Source organism: Eptatretus burgeri, chromosome 7 (assembly GCF_056783735.1).
Source record: "Eptatretus burgeri isolate ZD-2024b chromosome 7, Ebu_testis_v1, whole genome shotgun sequence".
Taxonomy (NCBI): Eukaryota; Metazoa; Chordata; class Myxini; order Myxiniformes; family Myxinidae; genus Eptatretus; species Eptatretus burgeri.
This window is the reverse complement of record NC_140967.1, coordinates 42,355,688-42,383,187: the sequence shown is the minus strand read 5'-3', so window position 1 is coordinate 42,383,187 and position 27,500 is coordinate 42,355,688. Positions and strand designations below refer to the sequence as shown.

The window sequence follows — 27,500 nt, the reverse complement described above, 5'->3', positions numbered from 1 at the left end:
GGAGCTTTGGGGGTATAGGGTATACCAGCACAGCTCGGGTATTTCCTGTCTTGTCTGCTTCTTATCTGTATCTATCTCCTGTGGTGAGCTTGATTGTGCCCGAAGGCAAAGGATATTTAAGGAATCATGTCCGTCTGTTTGGTACGCTTGGCATGCATGATGGGTAGTGGGTTAGGGAATTGTTCATTTATTACAAACTGGTTATTTGTTCTTTTTTTGTAGACATTGTCAAAGCTCATATGAGAGCTAACACTCAGAACATATAACAAGGGGAGCAGGAGACAAGAGGGGCGAGAGAGGGAAGCACAAAACAGTGGGAAACAGAGGCAATAGATCTGTGGAAGGAAGAGAGATGGGGCAGGGGGTGCACAGAGTAAACAAGATGGATACTACAGGGACTTTCAGGAAGGAATGCAGGGAATTCTAAGGAGGCGAGTTGTAGTGGATTAACAGGGGTAGAAAAGATCATGGTTTTGGATGGGGGAAGATAAGAGATGGTGGTAAACAGCTATTTTGAAGACCTGGAGGGAAGAGTGGGATTGAAGAGAGTGTGGGAGTTTGTTCCAGTGGTGGGAAAAAAAGAGGAATGAAAGAGTGAAAGTAAGCATCCATTCTTGATTTTGGTAGTTTCATCAGAAGGGGGTTTTCAGTGGATCTTTAGTGCCCTGTGGAAAAAGAGGAGGGACAAAGTGGAAGTGGGAAGTGGTGGGGGGGGGGGGTGAGGTGAGGCCAGAGAGGAGATGCAGAAGACAGAAAGACCACCAACCTGCCTGCGGTGAGAGAGTGGGAGACACAAAGACTCAGCTTCATTGTGGGAAATACCAATGATCCTAAAAGCCTTGGTTTCCACATCGTGAAGCTGAGAAAGGTGTGAGGCAGGCGCACCACCACAAAGAGGAGATCAGTACTCCATCAGGCTGTGGACAAAAACTTTGTATGTGGTCAGGAGCTCAGGTGGGCCAAGGAAGGACTTTGCATGATGGAGGATGCCCAGTCAGCGACTGGCTTTGGAAGCCAGCTTGGAAATGTGGCTTTCCCAGGACAGATCATGGCAGATCATGAGGCCCAAAAGCTTAAATGAAAGGACTTCTTCAAGGAGATTGTTGAGAAAGTAGATGAGGGGGGGGGGGGGAGGTTCCAGATGGTCCTTACGGAGAGACAAAGTGAGAGTGTTAGATTTGTCAGGATTGAAGGACAAGTTCCACGTGTTGGACCAGCTTGTGATTTTATCCAGATCTGCAGAGTGAAGATGCTGCTGCTTGCCGATTTGAGGGATGACAGATGGTATGGCAGAGGGTGGAGTCATCAGCAAAGAGATAGAGAGGATATTTCAGAGTCAGAGAGATCATTGATGAAAACCAGAAAAAGAACAGGGCCCAGAACACTGCCTTGAGGAACTCCAGCCTCAACAGGAAGAGGGGATGAGAGACAGCCATGAAGAGCTACACGTTGACTGCAACAGGAGAGGAAGTCCACAAGCCATGAGTGGAGATTGCCTTGGATACCTTAAGAGTTTGGTGAGCAGTGTGAGATGCCAGACCGTATCGAAAGCTATCAATATGTTTCGGGAGATGGCTTTGATCTCATTTCTGGCATTTAGGACCTCTATCCATTGTTGGGATAGCAGAGGCAGCATATCCAGGGTAGAGTGACCTGATCTGAATTCAAATTGATGATCGGAAATCAGGCCGTTGGAGAAGAGGAAGGATTTAATGTCTGAAACGATGATGGATTCCATAACCTTGCTGATGATTGGAAGAAGGCTGATTGGTCTGTAGTTACAGGGATATGTTTTTGCACCTCTTTATGCAGGGCAGTAATGTTTGCTGATTTCCAAGGAGATGGCAGATGACCTTGAGCAAATGAGAGAGTGAATAGAACAGAGAGAGGGTGAGCAAGACCAGAGGAGCAGGGGAGCAGGTTTTTAGGACACGTGGGCTGATGCCGTCTGGACCGGTTGCAGAATCTGAGTCAAGGTTTCACAGCGAACTCTCCACCTTGTCAGGAGAAAAGGACACAGAGTTCAGGAACAACTGGGTGTGACTGGGTAAGGTAGGTACAGAAAGCGATGGGTTTGGGACACAATATTTAGAAGCAAACAGAGTTTAGGCATTCATCCTTTTCACGTGGTGTCAGCTGTGCAGCCATTTGAGGTAAGGGAGGGGGGTGGAGAGGGAACATACACCAGAAAGACTTAACAAGTTGCCACCAAGATTTGGAGGAGGGAGACAGGTTTGAGAGTTCAGACTTGAGATTAGAAAGATGTTGTTTCCTGGGTCTCCTGAGGGTAGACACACACTTGTTCTTATTGCTTCCTGTACATTCCTTCCCCCATGCCTTAAATTTTTATTAAATTCATTTGGTCTCAGTTTAATTATGGTTTTCCGTATTTTCCTGCGCTGATAAAAGAAAGACCCATTAAGGGACAATTGACTATGGTGAGTCAATGCCGTATAACTGGATCATGTCACACGTCAGGCTCTCTTGGCCTCATTTGCATATGACATGCAGCACCTCGATGGTGGAACCTCAATGGCGTGATGCCCAGTGGATTTGGACTTCCAATTCCAATGGTATCATGGCTTTTATACACGGGATCCAGCGAGGAAGATCCCAAAGTGATTGACCATTGCAGTCGTGTTCATACAATGCATAGGACTTGTACTGGGCAACTGGAGTAACCGACGACTGTTGCAATATATAGTCTTTTTGAAAGTCTTCAGTTTATACTTGGCATTAGTTTAAGGTGGTTGGATTAATTTTTTAAAGGAAGAACTCCGTATCACTTCACCTTTTGGGCAATGAGCAGGATTGAACAGACCGAGTCTCAGGTGGCATTCAATCTTTCACCCACGTACCTCTTTAGGCCCTTCCTCCCAGCTCTGGCATATGGCTCAGTTTTATTCCCTTCACAACAATCTTCATGTCACCTGCCAGTGCAAGTCGTGAAAGTAGGATTTCAACTTTAAGCATACCTTCATCGTCGATCGATCGCCAGCTTTAATCCAAGTTTGTAATTGGCATAGTGTGGTGTTCACATGCGTGAACGGTTCTGTAAACAATTTTTCCATTGAAGTGCTTCCAGGATGGAGGCACGTTGCCACTTTGATCTTTATTTATTTTTCCATTTCCACTTTATATCTCAGGTCACTTTGCATAATGTACATTACCGTGTTAAATCTAAACCATTCGACCAATTATAACAGACAATTGCAAACACTTTCAATCAATTATGCCAATCAGACAATTGCAAGTACTAATGACAATAAGCAGTGCCTACCTGCCCCTGCCATCCAATGGTACTGACAAGTATTAGCTTCTCAGGAAGCTCATCTTCAGGTCCCAGGGCTCTGGTAATCTGGTCTTGCAACCCTTTCTGTCCACAAACGAATATATATGTATTGTTACGAAAATGATTTATGGGTTAATGATTCAGTAGTTATATCCTAATGAGTATCAGCATAAGCATTTGTAAACCCCAATTAGCTTCGACCAGAATTGTGTGTATTATATATCTTCTTCTTCTTCTTTCGGCTGCTCCCGTTAGGGGTCGCCACAGCGGATCATCCGTATGATCCGCATAGTGATTTGGCACATGTTTTACGCCGGATGCCCTTCCTGACGCAACCCTGGTCGCCTCTTACGACACAGGGACATGGTACACCTATTTTAACCGGGGTATACACCGGCCCAGTATACTGGTACTCATTTCACCGACCTCGGAAGGATGACAGGCTGAGTCAACCCCCTGGTGTATTAATTCAGTGGCCCAACGGGGCTTGAACTCAGGACCTTTTGGATCCCAAGCCGCTGCCCTAACCACTGCGCCAACACCAGGCTATATTGTGTGTATTATATATATATATAGTTAGATTCCCCATCACCCTTTATCTTCGTGTCTCTCTTTCTCTCGCCTCCCGTCAGTGTTTTGTTGTTTGTTTGTTTGTTTTTTAAACATCTGAAAACACCCCAATCTACTTTCATACATAAATCACTCTCTATAATGGCCGTTTCATGTGTGTTGCCATTGAGCGGTCATCTCTGCCTTTTGATTGAATTTCACGTCCTGTGTCCGCACCTCCATTATTTATCAAACCCGTTTGCTTTCAAACGATTGCTGCGTATTTGAGTCTCTATCTTGTCCTACGTAACTAAATCCTCCGCCACCCTCCCCCCCCCGACCCCTTCGCCACAATCAGCCAACCGCATGCACTGAAACAGCCACATGGTTAAATCAGTAAAACAACAGCATCGTGGTGAATTATCTGCTCATGTGCAGTTTTGCCTCCGCTCGGCGTCTTGGGAGATGATTATTCTCTAATAGTCTCATGTCGCCCGTTCGGGAGTCCAAGTCCGTTACAATATACATGAGTTAAAGACCAAACAATAAAAACCCGAAAACTAAATTATATTTGTTTTGTTGTGCAATAAACTACAGGATTAAATTGGCAACCGATGCTGCCAGTAATCTTCCATTTCTATGAGCCGTGTCCCAATACCTGCATGCTGTCCACACAGGTCAGCTCATTATCTAGGCTGCTCGTCCGCAAACCCAAAGGAGTTAAGTTTGGGCGCTCACGGAGGGAAGAACTCCGTACTTGCCGACCTAGTCCCACAGAAAGATGACTGCAGGAAAACAGAAAAGGGGTGGGGGGGGGGGGTACAAGACAGGACATCTGGAGTGAAAGTAAAGAGTCACCGAATGAAGAGAAACACAACCTTCTTGCGATTAAAAGGTAGAATGATCTGAATGAAGTGCTTCAGTTTTTAATCTCAAAGTCACCAGAAGCCCAAAGTGCAATCGCATCACCATCCCTGTTAGTCACCTGGACCCTGGGCTGCTCACCTTGGGCTGACATTGAGGAGTGTTTCTCCCTTGGAGAGGCAGATCTTCCCTTTTCTTCCACCTCCTCCCTCCCCAACTCTCACAATTCCCATCGCACTACTTTCGTATGAATCCTAAATCGAACAGTTTGACACACACAGGAAAACCAGCGAGCACAATAAAAATATGAACGGCAAATTCTTGAACACAAATTCTCCAACAACAAAACGGTGAATATAATCAATGATTTTTGTTCAGTGATAAAATTTGGGTGGGAGGTTTCTATCATGATCTAGTTGTGTTTTCCTGAGAATGGGCATGCTGCGCCCATTATGGGCGGAGCTACGCCCAAAAAACATGTGTTTCTAGGGGGTAGCCGGTTTCAAGTTACATCTTCTCCGAGGGGGTTTGTCGAATCTGGCAGGGGTTTCGGTATTGTGTTAGCCCAATGGCACCTGCATAGCCCCACGGAGCTCGATTTTTCATTTTCGTCCCAAGGTCAAGGTCACAAGGTCACGAACTTCGAAAATGTCAAAAAAAAATCAATAAATTGGGCATCGAGCTCCTCGGGTTTTCAACTGTTTCGAATGAAAGTTGGTATGCAAGTAGTGCTCTTCGAGTACTACAACTTTCATCATTTACGTTTTTCCCGATTCCCGCCAGTTTGCCCGTGGCGTCCCCTCGAAGGTCAAAAAAATTTAAAAAAGGCGAACCGTGTACATTGCTCGTGAGCCATCGCCGTCTCCAGACTTGTCTCCTACTTTACAATCATGCATTTTATTTTAAAGTATGAAAAAAATTTTTTTCATATTAAAGTCAGAAAAAAGCATGATTGGTAACCAGACAGATCTACAGAAAGCGGGTGGTCAAGAAAACTTACTCCATCCCCAAATTTCCTTTTCAGCAAGAAAAAAAACAAAACAGCATTATTAACAAGAACGGCATTCGGTGGAGTGGAATTGGACCTCCACCACCGAGCCTCCACCAGGTTGAACAGTTTACGTTTTGTATCCCACTGATAGGGCGGAGCTGGATTCGGACCTGAACCAAAATCAAATCGGCTTGTACTTGTCATAGTGTAGCAGCATAGCAAACCTGTTGTGCATTTTGTGATACAAGCACCAAATTTGGCACAAATGTACATTAATATGTTGCGGACATTTTCAGATATTGGGCCACTTGAAATTCTCTCTTTATGTCCGCCATATTGGATTTCAAAATGGCCGCCACTTGAAATCTACATTTGCTCTTATCTCTGGACGTAATGCAGCTATTGACTTGATTCTGGTATCTAAATGTATGTTTTTGGGGGCAAGGAATCCAATGGTACCATTTTCAACTTAATATTATCTATCATAGTCTGTTATATAATTTTATTTGGAAATTATCTCGGCAAATATTGGATTCAACACAATACTTTGAAAAGAATGTCTTAGTTCTGTAAATGTCTTAGGTATAATACTGACATGCTACATGGTCTAGTATTTGAGGCTAGGTGTACTGGTATCTGAGGCTAGGTATATACCGGTACTGAAGATACGTGTACATAAAGTGTCATGTTAACAAGTTCAGCATTGCCACAAGTACATGTATGTTGTTGACTCATCGTCATGTGCAGTCCCCTTCACACACACAGAGGGCTGTGCACTGAAGGGCAGCCTTTTTGCACTTGCAGCGCCTCACACACCCTTTCTTGCACTTGCAAGAAACCAGCTCAATGCAGCTGTGAGCTGCCTCAGTTAGCCTGGTCCAGTAAGGTGTGTACTGTCCTTCTCCAGTCCTTGACCAACCCCAGTTGGTTGGTGGAGGGAGCTCTGGTGCTGGCAGCAGTATCTGACCCCACACATGTCCACCTTGATACACTGCCCTCTTGACATGTTCCTCCAGAGCTGCCTTCGTTGGAGGGATGAGCTGCACATTGTTCTTCCTTGCGAAGAGTTTCCTCCTGGCCTTGTCAATGTCTGTGCATTTGCTGGTTCGATCATACAACAGGATCACGAACCTCTCGATGATGTGCATTGCATCGTATGGTATGTCACGAGGTGCAGAGGACAGCAGCAGCAGCGCCTCAGTGAGTTCTGGCAGTACCGTCCAGACTGCCCACGCAGTCTTCTTGCCATGTCTATGAAAACTAGACACAGTGTCGCATCCAGTTAGAGCGTGGAACATTGACAGTGCACGAGCCTTCTCTCGTACCAATCCAGCTGCTATTTCGTGTGCTGCTCGGTATCGGAAACTCTGGCCTGTTCCGAATGCCAGCCACAGTTTGTCTTCTGGTTGCAACTCCTGTGCCAGGGACACTGCCAGCACCACAACATCGGTGTCTACAGTCCGGATGAGTATTGCATGGTGTCCATGCTGGACTGCGTGAGATGCATGCAGCAACATCCAACTGTCAGCTTCTTCATGGTTACATGGGGCGAGTGAGGTCAGATCTGGCAGTAGTGGCTTGCTGAGCACTGCCTCTCCATCAGTAATGACGAGTTCCTTGTCCTCCTGATCAAACCATTCCATGAGAGCTGCTGAGAGGAACCTGAACAGCTCGGTCTTGTTGCTGTCCACTCGTAGGAAGTTCTGCCAGTTGCCTGGTATGGCTGCGGCAGCCACCACACGTCTCCGCACACCTTGTAACCGCTTTGCACGTGTACTACCTTTCAGTGAATCAGCAAGGTAAGTATCCCAGACCAGATCCAGGCGTGACACTGTTTGCAGCTTCGTGGATATATATGGGATGAAGATCTGTTGTGCATACTCTTCAAAGGTCTTTGATGCAGCCGGCTTCAGCATCTGGACGATGGCTGCTCCATCAAGCACAATACAGGTCATGACAGACCAGGACAATACAGGTACCAGTGCAGAGGCTTCTACCATCAGACAATGCAGGAGGACATGCCTGATTCTCGTGACAAAAGAACTCCTCAAGGTTTCCATCCCTCGTCTGGCAGCCAATGTACAGGCGTGCGAAGAGTTCACGGTCATTCTTGATGGAGGCGAGCTGTTGCTGACCTATGCTCTGGCTTCTTGGAGTGGAAGTGCTGAACACCTTCAGCTTGTTACGAGGAATGGGTGCGTCCGCTGCCTTTGTTCTGTCCAACAGACACTCTCTGGTGAAAGTCTCGAACTGCTCTTGGCCAATCCTCTTGGCATTCATCACGGTCTCCACAGCAGCAGGATCTGCGATCTCCTTTGTGTCCAGTTTGACTACATCCTGACTCTCCTCCTCGAATGGGTTGCCCATCTCCTCTATGACACCGACGAGAGAGCGAACATCTTTCACAAATGAGGCCTGTACACTTGGCGTCTGATCATGATGACGTGTGTCTGCTGTTTGCCGTCTCCAGTGTGTGTTCCCATCCTGGAATTCTTCGATCACCCTGGCAACTACTGGTCCCGCAACCATCCAGCGACGTAGGGCACTAGGGTTGTCAGTGAGCCCAACTGCTCCACCGTCTCCTTTGATGCAGGCATTATTCTGCTCATGTGCCTGGTCAATCGGGATTGAAGAGAACACCCTCTGTGTTTTCTGAACGGTGAAGTGGCTTTCCCTGAATTTCCTGGCTACATCTGGGTGTTTGATGGTGAGTTCGGCGATGTCCTTCAGGTGCACTGGTATCCACCTAGCATAGTGGGTGTGATCCAGTGCATGGAACCAGGGGACCAGCTCTGTCAGAGCATCGAGGTACATCATTAACGATCCCTGCCTGAGAGAACGCACATACACTAGAACCAACAGTTCTAGTTCCAGCACGGTTGCCCAGTAGTGAAACTGGGGGATGTCTTCTCCTCTCTGGCAACACCAGTCTTCAAACTCCGAAAGGTCCTCTGCATCCCTGGTTTCTCCCAGGCAGTCGTGGTTGTAGGCACGGTGTTGCAGGATGTACATTGCTGCTGCAGTCACTTGTTGTGCTCTTCTTGTGCGCAAGACATGGGATGCAAATGATATACAAATTATATAACAGAATGTGATCGATATTATTAAGTTGAAAATGGTACCATTGGATTCCTTGCCCCCAAAAACATACATTTAGATACCAGAATCGAGTCAATAGCTGCATTACGTCCAGAGATAATAGCAAATGTAGATTTCAAGTGGCGGCCATTTTGAAATCCAATATGGCGGACATAAAGAGAGAATTTCAAGTGGCCCAATATGTGAAAATGTTCGCAACATATTAATGTACATTTGTGCCAAATTTTGTGCTTGCATCACAAAATGCACAATTCTTTTGAATATTTGGGCTAAGCTGCCCCACTATCACATTACCAACTCATCCGTCTCGTTTTGTCATAACTCATCCACGTTTTGACATAGTGTGCCGTATGTCATTTTTGGGCCCATCTCCAAAGAGTGAAGAATCACTTTAAAAAAAAAAAAAAATTTAACAATTCATATAACCAGATCCAGATTCGGATCTTCACCAAAATCGAATCAATTTGTCCTTGTCACACACCCAAACTGTCCACCAAGTTTCCTACAGACAGACAGAGGTGAAAACGTAACCTCCATCCACCTTCGGTGGTGGTGATAATCACGTATTGCTTCCATTGCACTTGCAAACCTTTTATTTTTCTCTGTGCCTTTTTATATGCTTTCATTGCATCTGCAAGCATTGCACCTAATGTTTCCAATTTACACGTATGCATGCACCTGCAGAGCTCGCCATGCATTTCACCGTTTTATCACACCCGGACTAACCCCTTTTCAAAAACCCTGCACAGTAACTGCATCTGGAAGCGCATCTTTCACACAAAGAAAAATTTGCTCACATGAAGGGAAGTCGGAACTGACATGCAATGAGAAATCAAGTGACATATGCATCTCAAAAGGGACGATTAAACAAACTAACAAGAGTGGAAGAACAAAGATGCGAGAGATTGAAACAACCATCATGTTAATGCCCCGTGGAGGGATTAGTTGGACACGATGATCAATTGATCACGTCCTGACACATCAAGCGTAAGCAGGCACATTCTCACCTCAACACTTTCCTCCACGCAAATGTCCACAGATGATCTACCACGGACTGCGGCTGTTACACCATCCTGCACACAAACCAACGCAGAACCTGCATGTAGCAACTATAGTGCATGTCAAACAGTCAAAATCAATCAGAAGCACATTATCTGACAGACCTGCTGCCACTCTGAGCTCATTCACCATTTTCTGCCTCCTCTTTAAGGATTGATAAATTATGCCAACATGCACCAATTCCTTTTGTGCAAAGTTACTTGCCGGGTTTTGCTGGCCACTGCTGTCACTTCCAAGTTCAGTTTGGGAGTCAGAAGATGAGTGTTCATCAAAATATGGCCTGGGGTATGGAGCGCGGAAGCAAACATTCAATCAAATGAAAACCCAAGAACAAATCACTGGCTAAAATCACAGCACACTTTGGTGGGTGTAACACAATGGAGATACAAAACAATTGGTTTATAAATCCCTGGCACAATTTTTTTTGTTGAGGGAAAGTTCTTCAAATCATTCGAGCAAGCTCCGACCTTGCTTTGTTGCCGATAAAATGTATTTCAGTCGAGTCCGCACTCCAATGGATTTTAAGGATGGAGCACGAGGACGGATCAAACAGCTCCATTAACCACGCGGAATGTTAGCACCAAAAAAACAATTAGAGTGTTTCTACAACATACTTCAAGCAATTGGCTTACTGACTCCACGATCCAAGCCGAGTTGTTTAACTCCACGTCAAATTCACAACTTTCATTGTTCAAGAAGCGTTCGGTATCGGAAGCTCAACAAGCAGTCCCAGACAAAATGTATTAAATGCAACAGGCCAGAAATGTGATAAATAAATAAATAATTACAGCAATGTGGTCTACATTTAGGAGAGTTTGACAGTATTTTGCATCTTTAAAAAAAAAAAAATAATGCATTACCAGTGCCTAAAACAACAGTTCATCATTATTGGTGGTGTTGTACCGAAGGGTTGGCTTTTGACAGCTTCCGAGACTTGCATCATCCATCTCCCCACCGCTCTCACTGCCGGCGCAAACATGAACTCCAAACATTTCCTCATCGTCACGGCTCTCCGCTCCATCTCCCTCCAGCTCCAAATCACCGGTGTCGTCCTCCAGCTCCAAGCTCTGTATTTGGGAATTGCAACATTGGCTTACTCTTTCATGGTCTAGTTGACCGATAGTTTTTTTTTGCCATTGCTGTACATCTTTCTGCATGTTAGGTTGGAAGCTTCCAATCGCCTGCAGTTGTCATATTACACAGGTACATACACTTCACCATGTACCATGCTCTAAACAGAGCGTCAGTTCCGCCACAGCAGTTTCTCCATTACGGTTACCATCCTTGATGGGTTACCACTCCAACACAAGAAGGCAGGACCTTCCTGCATCCAACAACAACATCCATCCAGAGGACGGCTCACACATTGATGAGTCATCATGCCTGTGAATCACCAGTTTAACAGTTTTTAGCGGGGCATACCTTTACGGACTATCGTACCAGATGTATATATATATACATATAGTATGTACACAGCATTAGAAACAGTATATCAATGCCAGTTTTGTTCTTTTTCCATAATGCATGCTTAAAATCTCATGGACAAGTAAGTACACTACATGAAAGACGAAAACATTTTCAAGTTAATCATAAAGAGACAACAGACAAATCGAATGACCACTATACTGTATTTGGGATTTGAAAATGGAGTCACAGCATCATGAAGCAACTGCTCAGATGGTATCACTGAACTGGCTGGTCTTGGTATCATCAGTTGTTTCAATTAATTTAAGTTCTAAAATAAGTGGATAAGTATGTATATGGGCATTTAGTTATTTTACATGAATGATAAAGGTCAGGTCCAATATCAACGTTAAAGCCTTGCAAAAATGTTCAACATATTGATGTGAGATTTCACACCCACTTGATGCTCATGCGGCAGGAATGGAATACGAACGCCAACTCACGCTGATAAATTAAAGTACATTTTAAAACGAAATTCTGCATCACACAACAACTTCAATTCGACGTCATGTATCGGAGAGGTGTCTCCAAAATTATACGAGATACGGACAAGCTGCCAACTTTATTTCTCAATTCATCTTGATTGCAATGTTCAAAATGTCTCTGCCAGAAAAAAAGCGAAGTTTTCAGATCGCTCCTTAAGCCATGTCTCGGTTGATCGTCAGTTCCTCTTCGTCAGCAAATCAGTTGGAGCACAGACAGGTGGGGCTTCAAATGTCAAAATGGAAAATAGTAACTGCGGTCCATGTCCAAGCTGCTCAAAACCACAATCAAGAATGATGACCTCAGCAATATGGGCCTTGTGAGCAGGCAGGCAGGTTTTAACTGAGGAGCACACTTTTGATGAACATCCTTCAGACATTGTCCTTGACAGCCTGCCACATCATTTGCTTGAGGCTGACACAATAATCCCCTATGATTGCATATGATCAACCAGTAGGATTCCCTTGTCGTCCCAGAAAAATCAAAGACATGCTCTTTCCGGCTGAGGGCTTAGAACAAAACAAAACAAAAAATTGGGTGTAGTTATCCCTTATGCTTTCATCAATACGTGGGTTAAAACTTGTTTTCGCGATGTCATATTTCATCTGATCACCGGTGAATTCCCACACGAGTAATAATATCAGTTGTATCTGCATTGAACAGTTTGAGAAGCTTGCGACAGGATTCGAGCATTGCTGTTGATCATGAGTGCTGAGGTTTTGGATGAGGCTGACCAACTTGCTGGGTGAGACCTTGGACATGCCCACGAGTTCATGGATGATGGTGAACACTCTGCCTTGAGCAATTCTTCATGTGACAATCCTCCATGAGTAATGCTTGAGCCGGACAACTTGGTGAACGAGCTGTATTTGCCAGTCAAACTGACCTGGCATCATATTTTAAATACCTGTCCCCACATGCAATGTCAGCTGTCCATTTGGCAAATGCAGAATACGAAGATTTATCTTTACCATACTCGGCCTCCAGTCACTTTGTGGATTTATTTGAAGTTGGCATCTTCTTTGTATATACATTTGATGATACTTCAATGCTCAATGTTTGGAAGATCCATAATCATATGACGAAACAAATTTCTTAATTATACTCAAAACAACAAAAAAATATGGCTTTTGCATCCCAAGGAATAACTGGAAATTCCTTGACTTTTTTGAAGGGTCGAGGAAGCTACACTAGAAGGGCACTTGGTAGAGAGCATACCTCCACCAGGCTGATTCGTTTATGTTTTGTATCCCACTGATAGGCTGAATCTGCATTTGGACCTGAACTAAAATTTAATCCGCTTGTTCTTGTCACCGAACCAACCCACCCACCAAGTTTCGTCTGACCCAACTGCAGGTAACCAACCAAAAGTAAACCAAATGCAGGAGGACCCACGCTGCACAGACGCATGCATGGCTCCTTTTATAATTAAATTAATTTATGGGCTGACCGTGCTGAATGAGACCGTCAATGAGACAGTATAGTATCTTCAAAGATTGAGTATAGCAAGTTCAGCCTCAGCCAAATAAAAACAATCATGGCTCATTGTATCAAGTAAAAGCAAACAGTTGTGGATTGCTCATAACTGGCAAAAAAGAAAACTATTCTCAAATAAATATCGTAAACCCTCCGTATTCACGAGTTCTCATTTCGAGAGTTCCAAGTTTTCACGCGTTGGTGAATGTATACCAATTCCTAACTTGCGACCCATCGACTTCCAGTATTCACAGGCTTGCGAGCCTCTATCACCCTCGTCCTGCATTGCCTCCCACCCACCGAGTTGAGCAGATGTTCATGCTGTACAGTATTGTCGTGTATTTAGTTTATCTGTGCAGCGTGGGCATGCCACCATGGGCACCGACCCTGTCCTGTCATTTCTCACAGCAGTTCCTGAAATGTAAACACCTCCCTGCACCTCTCCACTTGCTGTCATGAACTTGTGCTATTATCTCACTTATCAATTGCCCTTAGTCATGGTCAACAAGTGCAAGATAAGTGGGGAAGGTGAGTCTGCTGGAAAGAGACAGAAAATAAAAAGTGAGGAGTTTGAGTGAAAAAGTGAATGTGTTAGGCGGCTCTTGGATGATCCTTCCAAGAATCATTCTTTGAACTTCCCCTCCAACACCACAACCAATGTCATGTCATCACATTCACCATCATCAAACGTAAATTAAATATGAAGAAACACACTGCTCTGAATGGTACGTTCTTAAAAATTTACTATTTCCACCCTATGTTCAGTCTGACCCAGGAAACTAACCTACTCTCTCCCCCCCCTCCTCCCCCCCCCCCACCCAATTTAAACTAAGGTATCCCAATTCATGAATTCTGCTTTGGTGAGGTTTTCCAGGAACCTTACCCTCGCGAATACGGAAGTCTTTCTGCATTCAATTTTGTGCAAAAATATGTTTTTCACAGATATTTATTGATTTAATGAATCGTATTGTTGTTAATAAGAAAAATAAGGAAAATATCTTCAGAAAAAGAAAAAAAAAGGAAAACACTATTACGATGCCTTTCTTGCATCCATGACCTCTAAAACGCAACCTCCAAGATCAACAATTTCGACATCCATTGCTCTGTCCCTTTTGGTTCTCATTCTCTCACCTCATCGGCAACTTTGAAACGACGCAGCAAGGAAACCACTTTTTGTTTCAAGTTTTGTTGCTGTCGGAATAAGGATTTCATGTCAGTACAGCATGCAGGAACAAATGAAAGAAGTCCTTGTTGTTGTTGTTGTTGTTGTTGTTGTTGGCGGCAAGTTTGTACAATAGCACGGCCATTACACAGAACAAACTAATGACGTGACATAAGGGCCCACCCTGCCAAGCCGGGCTGCATGTGCAAGACGCCATCGCATGGAAGTCTTTTCCTTGACATGTTCTCTGTACATGTCAAACATGTCCTAGGAGGTGCCAGGTTGGGAAGAGAGAGTGAGAAATGCATTTGGGTACTGGAAGACCATTGCTCCATATATTTTGAGACATGACAGGAGAGTTATCCAAGACATAATATCTCTAAACATTTAAAATAAAATAAAAATTAAAAAAACATTCCTTCCTGCAGCGTGACAAGTACCGTACCAGTTGTGCATGAATTTCTATTCCATCCATCTCTTACATGCCAAATTGAGATCCAGGTTAACACACTTTTTGTGTACTTTTTTATTGTACATACAGTAGTATGGGGAGATAAGTGCATATGTTGCACCTGCTCGAGTTTGGCTTGACAGAGAGAGCTGAAAAAAACACACGGCATTTTTATCGTTGCTTTGCTGATGGATTTAATCAAGAAACAAGTCTGGAGACGGCGATGGTTCACGAGCAATGTACACGGTTCACCTTTTTTATTTTTTGACCTTCGAGGGGACGCCACGGGCAAACTGGCGGGAATCGGGAAAAACGTAAATGATGAAAGTTGTAGTACTCGAAGAGCACTACTTGCATACCAACTTTCATTCAAAACAGTTGAAAACCCGAGGAGCTCGATGCCCAATTTATTGATTTTTTTTGACATTTTCGAAGTTCGTGACCTTGTGACCTTGACCTTGGGACGAAAATGAAAAATCGAGCTCCGTGGGGCTATGCAGGTGCCATTGGGCTAACACAATACCGAAACCCCTGCCAGATTCGACAAACCCCCTCGGAGAAGATGTAACTTGAAACCGGCTACCCCCTAGAAACACATGTTTTTTGGGCGTAGCTCCGCCCATAATGGGCGCAGAATGCCCATTCTCCGGAAAACACAACTAGATCATGATATAAACCTCCCACCCAAATTTTATCAGGATCGGATCAAAACCCATGGAGCTATGATCGGGACAGACAGACAGACAGACAGACACACACACACACCCATAACGAACATAGTGATCACTTACTGACTCGTGAACCAACAACATGTTGTACTTCACAATTATTCTGCTCTATTCACTCTATCATTTGCCTGAGGACATCTTCCATCTGCTTGGAAGTCAGCCTTTATCAACCATCCTTGCTGCTTATATCAGTGTTAGGGAAAAAAATCACCTCCTCTTCACTGCGAAGCTCAGTGTTCGATGCTTCGGTTTGAACCTCCGCTTGAAATGTGTGAAATGAAACATTTTGAAAATTTCGAATTCTTCTCACTCAGAAAGTTAAAAGAACTTGATCATATTGCCATGCAGTGATGTTGAAATCTTTTTGAGAATAATTGGTAATACCAACAGGTGGTGCTATACAATACCCATTTAGATAGAGAGAGAATTGGGGTCTTCCCACCACCCTGAACCCCCTCCCCCAGATCTGCCACCAGACAAAAACCATACTTGGGGTACCCTTCAGCAGCATCCACCCTTGACGTCATGGTGATATCAGCTGTAAAGTGAGCTGTCCATTTACATCAATCATTTTGTTTTTTACCCCCTCTGATTATAAACTGTTTGAAATTACCATCTCATTAGGGTGCTCATGATAACCCTTACAAACCCGCATGACCAAATACACTTCGTCTTTTTGTCGGTGGTCCCTGGATGAGGCTGTGGAAATCTCCACCTTGCGAAACATACTCATGATTAGTGCACTATTCTTGTGTTTAACAGATATCTGACAGATTCTCCTCCAACAGCTCTGTGCCGATTACATCCAGACTTGCTACAGAGGATCAGCATGACCCCAATTAATGTATAGGGGTGTTTTTATCCTTCTCCATGGTCTTTTGGGGGGGGGGGGTGGAACGCAAATTCTCCAAGTAAATGTATATCGTGTAGCGCCACCTCTAGGTGGGGGAGGGTATTACAAGTCTACAACATTTACAGTACAGTATTCCTGTCTCCTTCATTTTCCAGTGCAGTGAGGTGTAATACATCACTAATACTAATACATCACCTGTGAACTTCAGCCAATTGAATATTCCCCCTGAAAAGGAACATAATGATACACCTCTGTTTCACAGTTACCGGTGAATAAGTTGGCTAACATCCTGGTTTTAATTTTAAAAAATTTTTATTACATCAGCATTGAAGTCACCTCCTGTCGAACTTGCTCACGGTAAACAATATAATTGCACAAAAATTCAGCATTAAACTACTTTTTTCATGTTCTTCAATAAAAAATAAAAAAAAGGAAATCCATAATATCCTACAACTACCCTTGTATTACAAGCTTGACAGATTCGTGCAATTAAAAAGATGCAAGTTCTAAGTGAAGCTTTGCCATGAAGAGAAAATGAAGAAGTAAAAAGAAAAACAAAATGACGACGTTGTGGAATAGTTGTGAAGGCGTGCTGCACTCACTGCGACATGCTCGTCACTGTTATCTGGTTCTGTGGAGGAGCTGTCGTCGTCATCCTCAGAATAAATTTCTCCATCAAGAGAGCGTCCTGCTGAAGAGGCGATTGAAAGAGAAAAAAAAAAAAACAGAAAACAAAACATGACCAGTCAGGTATCTTCTCAACTTGAATGAAGTTGGGCTAACAATAATTATGTTCCAGGGCAGTAGCTCCAACTGCTAAGCCAACACAGGATATTGGACAACTGCAGGGGGAGATTTCTAGCCCTGCCAAAGGGGAAAAAAGGTACTTGAAACCATCTTATATATGTTCAAATGGGACAACATGAGGGATTCACTTAACTCAAACTAATTGTAAAGGAAGATTGAGCTTTACAAATGGAAGCGATAAGACGGTCCAGATCTCTAAACCCAATAATTAAACTTCCTGACTTTAGATCTACAAATAACGGCATAAAACAGTGGATACAACATTGGTCTGAGCTACTTCAGTGCCAGCATGACAGAAACCTGTAACTTTGGTTTTGAGCTCTGAGATATCATCGTTATCCACTGGTAGACTGTTCAAAGTACGCAAACGCAGTTCGGCCGCACGCGCTGGGTCTTTAGGATTGCCATGAAGAGCAAGCACCAGTCCTGGCTCCATGGGTTTTTGCATCACCTGGGATTTTCGCATCACACAAAAATGGACAATTTTTACCTGAAGGGAAATAAATCATTTACTGCACTTAAAAAATAAAATTCCTTTACAAAATAAACATTTCTTTAATTATCAGATCTTAAATATGTTCCATGATATCCTTCAACCACCATACACCTATGATGGATCCACAACAGGCTCTCATTCTTGGCTGTATTACGAAGTATAGTAATAACAATGGAGAGCTTAACACAATTATATTTTTAATGTAATGATTTGAGGCCTGTGGTGGAGCATTTGAGCAAATAATGTGCAGGACAAGAACATTAGGTGATTTCAGTGTCCATTTTCATGAATGAGAGGGCCATAAGGAGACAATAGACAAATCAATAGAGTATGTGGGGATTTGAACCTCGAATCCCTGCATCAGGAACCAAGTGCTCAGATGGGACGTTTAGTCACCATCATGATACAATGTTATATTGGTACGATCAAGCAAATCTATACATTCACACACCTCACTTAGATTGATATAGCCGGATGCAAGAGTGCGATACCCAAGGAAGGCACGGTGCTTGTAATGTTTCTTGCGCTGTAGAAGCACCTGTAAGCCATTGTGTTCCCGCTTCAGAAAGTGAGGGTACTGCACACACACAAGGTAACTTGTTGGTAGAGGTAAGTACAAGAAGCATAAGATAAGTAGGTAGGTCAGAAGTTGGATATGAATATGCATGATTATACTGACAGTCAGTTTCGTGGTCTACTCCTTTATTCAGGATCACGTATAACAGATCTAGCTACAAATAAAGCATTTGAAAAACAAGCTCAAATGAGCTAAGATCCTCGTCCTCTTAATGATGACGTCATAAAAACGAATATGACGTCATTGTGATGTATCAGGTTTGCGATAAATTTATCTGTGCTAATGCCCGAATTGATTCCCGCAAACAAAATTCAAACAGCTTGCCTAGTTTCGGAGATAATGGTATAGGCGATTTTCATTAGCGGCGATATTATGATGTGAACTTTTTTTCAAGGAAGAATTTCCAAAATCGGAGATGGTTACTGCCTGCACGTGAGCTTTCTGCATATACATGGCAAGTTTCACGAAGATCCGATGAAAACTCTGGGTTGTGAAACAAAAAGTCAAAAAATAGGAATGACGTCATAAAAATTGATATGACGTCATAGTGATGCATCATATGTGCGGTAATTCATCTCTGCTAATGCCCTGTTCGATTCCCACAAACAGAATTCAAAAAGCTTGCCTAGTTTCGGAGATAATTCTTTCGGCGATTTCCATTAGCGGAGATATTTTGACATCACAACTTTTTTTCTCGGAGGAATTTTCAAAATCGGAGATGGTTACTGTCTGCGCAGGGTATTTTTACAGATATATGCCAAGTTTCAGGAAGTTTTGATGAAAACTGTAGGCTGTGAAACAAAAAAGTCCACAAGAAGAAGACGAAGAACAACAACGTGAGTAAGACTTCGAGATCCTCCACGAGGATCTAAAAAGAGGAAATTGGAATCTACACTGTATTTATATTCTCCATTTGTCTGTCTCTGTCTGTCTGTCTGTCTGTCTGTCTGTCTGTCTGTCTGTGTTTGGAGAGAAGTCTTCCCAGTTGAGGGCGAGGCTTCAAAATCAAATTGCCGCCATTTTGTTTGCTCCGTCTGGCCTCTTTTTTAAGGCTCACACAGCCTTACACTCTCACAGCTTTATCTTAACTCTTATACGATATCTGACTTCATTTTTTTCTTTTCGCTAAGATGGTTTAAGTTTAGGTTTAAAAAAAATTCAAGAAAAATTAACGTTTTTAAACAAAAATGCATTTTAAGTAAAATTAAGGTCTGTGATATAAAATCTCTCATCAGACTCCCTCATGGCTATATCTTAACAATAATTCACCATCTGATTGCATGTGTTTTGTAGTCGTTGAGATGGTTCAAGTTTCAGTTGCAGAAAAAGGTGAGGAGGGGAGTGGGGGGGGGGAATAAATAATACAAAAAAATTTTAATGGACAAATATTGGCGTTTTACACAAAAATGCATTCGAATTGCCATTTTTAATGTACCTGGTCGGACAAGATGTGGGGAGGGGGAGTTATCATAGTTACCTTTGAAGAAACAAAGGTATGTTTTGATTACAACTCATGCAAAGAAAACGAAGTAATGCACGTTTCGTTTGGAGTGATCACGGCAGCGGTCTATTTTACACCGCCCAAAGAAGGTACGTTTTCACAATGCAGAGGAAAGAAAATCGCGGAATCTTAAAAAAAAAAAAAACTTCTCGTTTTTGTACAAGTTTTCAAGGCTGAATTGTGTGCAATTACAGGATGTATTGTTGCGGGGCCGGGGGTCGGCTGCGAGCATGACCACGAGCATGACCGCGAGATGGAGCAGCAGAGTCGGCTCGACCGATTGCCTGGAATTCAGATCGTACTTCTTTGGAAAACTCCGGAAAGTACGGGTCCCTTTTTGGACCGTGAAGGGTCAATATTTCCACCACGTGGTACAGGGTTATTCGCCAATTTTCAAAATACCTAGAGACCACGTGGCGATCTACCGAGTCTTTACACCCTCGACGGCACCCGTACAGAACGAGCCGCTTAGCGTACTTGAACCGTGTGACCCGAGCGGACGGTCACCAAAGTTCCGTCGGTCCAAATGTCCCCTTACAGCCGTAACGGCTTTTACTATTTCTCCAACACGCAGCACGCTCAGCCAATGAAAGAATGGACACGAATGAGCTGAAACATTGAACAAATGGGGTTTATTTATACAATAATGGGTGGAAACGAGGGAAGCACATAAAGGCAGAACTAAACCGAATATAAGAAATGCAAGTATACACAGCAAAGGCACTGAACAGTTTACTACTTAAAGACGGGGCCCCAGACACACACGCGCACACACAAATACCCCAAAATGACCGGACCAAATGGTCTTTATTGAGACCTATCTTGGACCTGTCTGCCTCGTGCAGTCTTCAAGCTGGTCGGTCCGGCGAGAGGAGAGCCAAGCCCGGACACCAGCGGGCGACCCTTGCAGTTCCTGCAGGGACTGGCGTCGCTCGAGCTCTCAGTCATGGTGAGGACGACAAGGACGACGTCGACCACGACCAGCCAGACAGGCTCCCTGAGACGAGCGCTCCAGCAAGACGAGATGTCCAGGTCGGGAGATTCCCCTTTCCTCCTTCTCTTTTCCGGCTTCTGCCTCCCCTTTTATGCCCCCGCCGGCTCAACCCCTCCCCCACTCGGCCCGCGGAGAATCCGGAACAGAGGGTTGTCCTTGTTCTCTGCAGAACTGTTGTAACTGTTCGTTTCTGTTGTCGTTGCTGATTTGTTTTCCAATAAAAATCCTAACTATAAAAACAAATCACAGCGCATTAACTTTTAATCACCCATTAGACAAGGGAAAGGGATCTATCTATAAAACACATACTACCGATATAACTAATCTATAGGACCTGAATGTTGTGTGCTCATGGCTTCCAGATTCGCAACAGCATAAACAAACTGTATTTAACATGTGCATGCACATGTGATTCACACAGTAAGTGAAATAAATACACAGTAGAAGGAAAATTCCTGAGAGATATTATTTACTTCTTATTTTAGAAGTTTTGTACACATTCACTTTAACAAGTTTATTTTAAATCTTTAATAAAAATTAAAAAATGTCCTTTTGCATGGTGTACATGAACCAAGAGAGTAATTTTGGTTATTGCTGGACAGAAGGGTGCAACGCCCATCTACACTTTCCAGTTGAGCTGTATTCTTTCGACAGTCGTCACATGAAAATGTTTCTTTCTTTAGACGTAATCACAATAAAAAGTTGGAAATCTTTGGTATTCTTTGATCCCAGTCGCACAAGTATGAAGCTCCTGCGTGAAGCAGGATGGCATCGACATGACGACGTCACACGTCTTAAGCAGGGCAAAAGTAAAGTATTAGTTCAAATAATCAATTGCATGGCATTTGTTATTTTACGGCTTGCCAGGATAGCTTAGACTCTTAAAGGATTGCACACTCGTCTTTGAGCTATCTTGCCAGGGTTGGAATCTCAACTCAGCTACAAACTATCACCCTGGCGTTTGGCATGCAGGGCGAGGCATCAATCGGAGGGACGTTAAACCGGGGGATGCGACGCGTTGCATTTGGAACTGCCATTTCCAAAATGAATAAAAGAATGAGGGAACAGAATGAAACAGCTGATGAACGTCATCACAGACTTGCACGGGAAGTAGAAACAAAAAGAATGAGGCAGGAGAATGAGACGGCCGATCAACTTCAACACAGACTTTCACAAAATGCTGAGCAATGAAGACTTTGGAGGGTAATGCATGCTCAGCAAACATACCCCAGCAGCTGTAACGAATCAGACGAAGTATATGATAACATTGTCCAAGAGCATAGTGTCGGTCATGTGACCTCACCACGCGTGTATTGTTCTGCGAAACATTTCACAAATTAATCAACAGGAAAAGGGGATGGATTAACACTTCGTTTCTCCAAGGGGAAAGTCCAATTACCTCCACCATTTGCTGTACCTGCTCAACTGCAACAACTTCATCGAGGTAATGATGGAAAATATCACGACTTCCGAGACAATATCCGAAGTTGTAATTCGGCTTTGCTCCTAACACAGCTATTTCAGATATCTGGGATTTATAAACATAAACAAGCTGCATTTCACATGTGCATGGGCATGTATTCACAAACAGTGAAGTAAATAAATTGTGTACAATACATCATTTCTGGATCTGATGAATTGCCAGTACCAATTTTGGAAGATTCTACGTGCAGCATCTAACTCAAGATGTCCAAATGTCATCCATGTCTATGTGTTAGGTACCCTCGGGTGCACCACTAGTTTCTTCATATTTCTTACAATGGCTGCAAATTGTCAACTTGCTGCTGTGCAGCCAAGATGATGGGCTGATGAGATAGATTTGAGGTAGCATTGTCACCTTTGAGCTGTCATGTCTGGGTTTTGATTCCAAACCCAACTATCAACTGTCACACTGCATAATTGCAAGTATGCTGTGCTTCAGAAGGATGTTAAGCCGGGTGGCCAATCTGCTCGATTTCACTGCCGATGGTGCTTTGTGAAGTTGCTCGCTGTGTGCCCGTACCCTAACCAAATTCCAAATTCCTGCTCTAATGTCCATTGGCACTGCATCAGAAGCACAGCTGCACCTCAGTAATGATCTAAAGGGGCTGTCACACCTTGACGATTTAGCCAGCGTATGCCGATTTATGAAAAATTTGTCTAAAACGCTGGCACACGTCGAATACGTTATGGGTAAGTTTTGTATACGTTAAGAGCACGCTGAAAAACACTGCCATACGTCGTAGTACGCTGGCTTTAATCGTTGTACTTTGCGGTTGTCCGCAAATTTTCGCATGCTTGAAATTTTACGACATATGCCAGCGTATGACTCACACGTTCTGCTACGCTGGGAATAAGTTGTAGGCACATTATACGATCGTTCACACACGTTACTTGTAAGTTACTCATAAGTCGAAACACGTCGAGGTAATGATTAGCGAACCCGAAACTTATTTATAACCTATGAGTAACGTGTTGTAGGCACGTTACATTATCGTTGACACACGTCGAGGCACGTTACTTGTAAGTTACTCATAAGTAGAAACACGTCGAGGTAATGCTTAGCGTACCGAAACTTATTTATAACCTATGAGTAACGTGTTGTAGGCACGTTACATTATCGTTGACACACGTCGAGGCACGTTACTTGTAAGTTACTCATAAGTAGAAACACGTCGAGGTAATGCTTAGCGTACCCGAAACTTATTTATAACCTATGAGTAATGTGTTGTAGGCACGTTACATGATCGTTGACACACGTCGAGGCATGTTAAGCGATCGTTGACACACGTCAAGGCACGTTACTTGTAAGTTACTCATAAGTAGAAACACGTCGAGGTAATGCTTAGCGTACCCAAAACTTATTTCTAACCTGAGTAACGTGCTTTGAATCTATGAGTAACGTACCTCCAACGCATAGTGACATATGCAGACGTATTTGATTGACGTCTTCCGGACGACTACATACCTTACTGAACGTGTTTCAAATTTACAGCTACTGTATAATGGCGTATTGGCAGCGTTTAAAAAAAATTAAAAAAACCAACACCAACTTCCGATATTTCGTCACTTGTTGTGACGTCACGTCCGATTGCCTCTTCAGTTTGCTCGTCTTATTCTTAGTTCCTCCTCTGTGAATATTTTCTGTTTGAGGATATTGTCACGTCGACGTCGAAACTTAAAAGCAAATGTCCGAATATATTTTAAAATTCGTGATAGACTAAAAAAAAAATAATGAAAAACAACAACAACTTCAGATATTTCGTCACGTGCCTTCACAGAGCCAAGGAGAAAAAAGAAAATGTGCCTTGACGGAGAAAATAAGTTTCGGTTATGCTAAGCATTACCTCGACGGGTTTCTACTTATGAGTAACTTACAAGGAACTTGTGTCTGTATGTCAACAATCGCATATCGTGCCTACAACTTATCCCCAGCGTAGCGGAACGTGTGAGCCATATGGCGAGTACGTCGTAAAATTTTCAGCATGCTTGAAATTTCACGACGTACGAGGCGTATTACGACGAATGGCAGTGTTTTTCAGCGTGCTCTTAACGTATACACAACTTACCCATAAAGTAATCGACGTGTGCCAGCGTTTTAGACAAATTTTTCAGAGGTCGGCATACACTGGCTAAATCGTCAAGGTGTGACTGCGATGTTGACACTTGCAATTCTCAGGCGGTTATGATTTAAATCGGAGTGTGGCAGCTTTTTAACAGGCTACGCCACGTGATCGTCGGCGATACGTGCAGCGCGCTATGCATACGTTAGACTATCGTTGGGCATAGGTTGTGAACACCGACAACACGCTAAGCATTCGTTGGTCTAAGTTATCGATATGTGATTAAAACGTTCTGTGTACGTTACTAATACGTTATGCATACGTCCAACTCGTTATGAATACGTCCAAAACTTTAAAAAAAAACATCAAAATTTCAGCGTACGCCAACGTTTTACATACATTTTTATACATTGCCATTGCTGACTAAATCGTCAAGGTGTGACAGCGCCCTAACCACCAGGTCAAATTAATATTTGAATCCTGGTTGAACGTGCAGTAATGGTGAAAAGGCAAGTCAATGATATGAGAATATAATTACCGGCATAACATACTGTTAAATATATAGGACAGAAATATGGGGGAGGGGAATGAAGTTAGTTTAAGGCCTTAACACCATTTGTGTTTCATGTCGTAATCGGACTTTTGAACCATGTGAATTAAAGTCACATGGAAGGGTGAAGTTGTCTAATGTGACCCAGGTGGGTGGATGGGTTAATAGTCATTTTACTGCAGCTAGGATAATATTGTCTGGTCCTATGTCCCCTGTGTTGAGCCAGGAAGTAGCTGGACGAGAGGGAGGCTCCACAGGCAACCGCTAGATCCACATTGCCGGCTTGCGGACTGCCGCGGCATGCTCCCCCCCTCCCACACACCACGGGAGAAGAGAACGAACCACCGGCCTTCTGACGTACTCAGGTGGAACACGGACTCTCCAGTATGGCCTACTCTGAATGGCGACAAGCAGGGCAGCAAGCCATCGGCCAATTACGTAGCGAGGATAATATTGTCTGCTCTCTCCTTCCGGGATGTTCTGCCCTCACAAGCTGCCTAACCCACTGCCTCGCTGCTGTTCCACCTCAGGCTTTTCACCACATGCTATTTTCCAATCAGCATCCCTACAATTTTTCTTCCAAATCCATCCGGAAAAAAAAGATTGTATCAAATTTTTTTTTTTTTTAATGGAATACATCGGTCAAGGAAGCCATCTATTTATTCAAGATGCAAATGTGGTGGTAATTTTCACTCATTATATGACAACTCATCAATGAGACACGTGGAAGCTCTGTGAAGCTCTATAGAGTCCATAGCAAAGTGCGCATGACATCAGTCATGAGAAAATGTTGTTTTTATATACGAGATATCAAATGACCAGTGTTAATAAAGAAGCACACCATCACAAATTAATGCATTTTAAGACGCAGAATGGTGTTTGCACAAATGGAGTGTCAGTATCTCAGATACATCTACATATCAATGGCAGTTCTGCAGAAACATAGAAAGAAACAGAGGGGAAATACCCTTGGGCGCTCACCTGGTTGTGGCTGTGGATAACCAGGGAACCACGGGTAGGCATGGATAATCCCAAAAAATATGCAACGGAGAAGAAAGTAAATACCTATGGATTTTTTTTTTTTTTTTAATACCGTGAACAAACTTTGGTACATCACGGGTGATGAAAGTTGTAATCAAGTTTCATCGGAATAGTGTGCGTCATTTCTCATAAGAAAGCAAATATCCATTTTGGGGGTCTCTATTCGGCAAAATTGAAGGGAATTAAAACAATTTTCATTCATCGATACCATTTGTACACAATAAACCAATAAAGACAACTCGGATAACAATCCGGAGAAAAAAAAATTAGTTTCCTTTAACGGACCCTCGAGCCGATACTTAAACAAAAATGAATAAGAATAAACCATCCAATCCACTGTGGTTCATTCGTTTCTTGGCTTTGCCCATTTCATATTAAAAATAACCCGATATACATACATTAAGCAAAAACATGCGTCCGGCTTATGTGCATATATTGGTGCGGTTCTGCAAAACCGCATGCCTCTATGGCAATGGCACCCAACATACAGTGATCCCCAAGCAGATATTTCATTCGTCTTCGTGCAGTTAGACCTTCCCTTATGTCGAGTGGGTTAATGGGACGAAGTGCGTTGCGTGGGTCTCGAAGTTATGTCTAATAAATGCCTTCATTGATATTCTGATTCCTACTCTAACCCTGTCCTTTTAGCTATAGTACATAATAAGTATGCAAGCACACACACGATTCAATTGATAATATGCACACGATGCCACCTCCCGTGGCTCGGATCCACCACATCTCCACTGCACACTATACCAACCACACACGGGAATCGCGCGCCATTATTTCGTTCAAATCTGCATGCCAATTCCCCTCCGGCACCTCACCTTACTTCGCACCTCGCTCACCAAACCTCACCACTTTGCCCACAAATGCCTCCCGCACACGAGGAAAATATTTCCACACCCCCTTGTACCTCTGCATCACTACAATTCGCCACTCTATTTTGAGGAGCACCGCACGTCGGATTGTCCTCAGCACCACGCAATGCTTGACCACGCAACAGACGTTAATAGCTTGACCGTATCTCACCGGGGACGTCCCGGGTGAGCATCTGGAATTGATACAACCCTTGTCCAGTCAGGCCAAGGAAAGACCGGGGGCAATGAGGAGGGTCGCGAGAAGCATGATCCAGGAGTTTGGTTTGGGTCCCGGGAGTGCATTTTGGCCCGTGAAGGAACCCATGGGCGGTGAAGAAAGTCCGCTGCTATTTGACATTCGGACTGCACGCGGAGCAAGTTCAGGGCAAGGTGTGGCTCGGGGAGCATGCCTTATGTTAAGACAGGAGCTTAGAGCCGTGCTGAAGCTGGTAGGCAACTGAGCTGGTTTCCAGTCCCGGAACCTGGCAGGGCATGGCTCGTGCTGAGGTGGCCCAATAGAGGAGCAGGATTCGGGCCACAGCACGTCACTTTCCAGTCATCATCCCACCCTTCACCCAGGGCTTATAAAAGAGGTAGCGCGGAGCCGTTAGGGTCTCTCTGCTTCACTCCCTGTCTCGCCCTTCTTCAACACTATTGGTGT

The 27,500-nt window shown here is 43.7% G+C and overlaps 1 protein-coding gene across 5 annotated transcripts in view; it reads right to left on the bottom strand.

Moving 5' to 3' along the window:
- The window catches only part of LOC147023109 (phosphofurin acidic cluster sorting protein 1-like), a 177,783-nt gene that overhangs the window by 34,304 nt on the left and 115,979 nt on the right, over window positions 1-27,500 (bottom strand). For 4 of the 5 annotated variants that reach the window (XM_085888184.1, XM_085888187.1, XM_085888188.1 and 1 more), the window contains 11 exons: window positions 18,226-18,351; window positions 17,579-17,729; window positions 17,074-17,162; window positions 14,623-14,706; window positions 14,409-14,468; window positions 10,758-10,921; window positions 10,059-10,134; window positions 9,803-9,868; window positions 4,847-4,959; window positions 4,500-4,626; window positions 3,281-3,376 (listed from right to left, as the gene is read on the bottom strand). In XM_085888184.1, the coding sequence (XP_085744310.1) occupies window positions 3,281-3,376; window positions 4,500-4,626; window positions 4,847-4,959; window positions 9,803-9,868; window positions 10,059-10,134; window positions 10,758-10,921; window positions 14,409-14,468; window positions 14,623-14,706; window positions 17,074-17,162; window positions 17,579-17,729; window positions 18,226-18,351 (1,152 nt within the window). The remainder of the gene's footprint in view (window positions 1-3,280; window positions 3,377-4,499; window positions 4,627-4,846; window positions 4,960-9,802; window positions 9,869-10,058; window positions 10,135-10,757; window positions 10,922-14,408; window positions 14,469-14,622; window positions 14,707-17,073; window positions 17,163-17,578; window positions 17,730-18,225; window positions 18,352-27,500) is intronic. The other variant, XM_085888185.1, reaches the window with a different exon arrangement.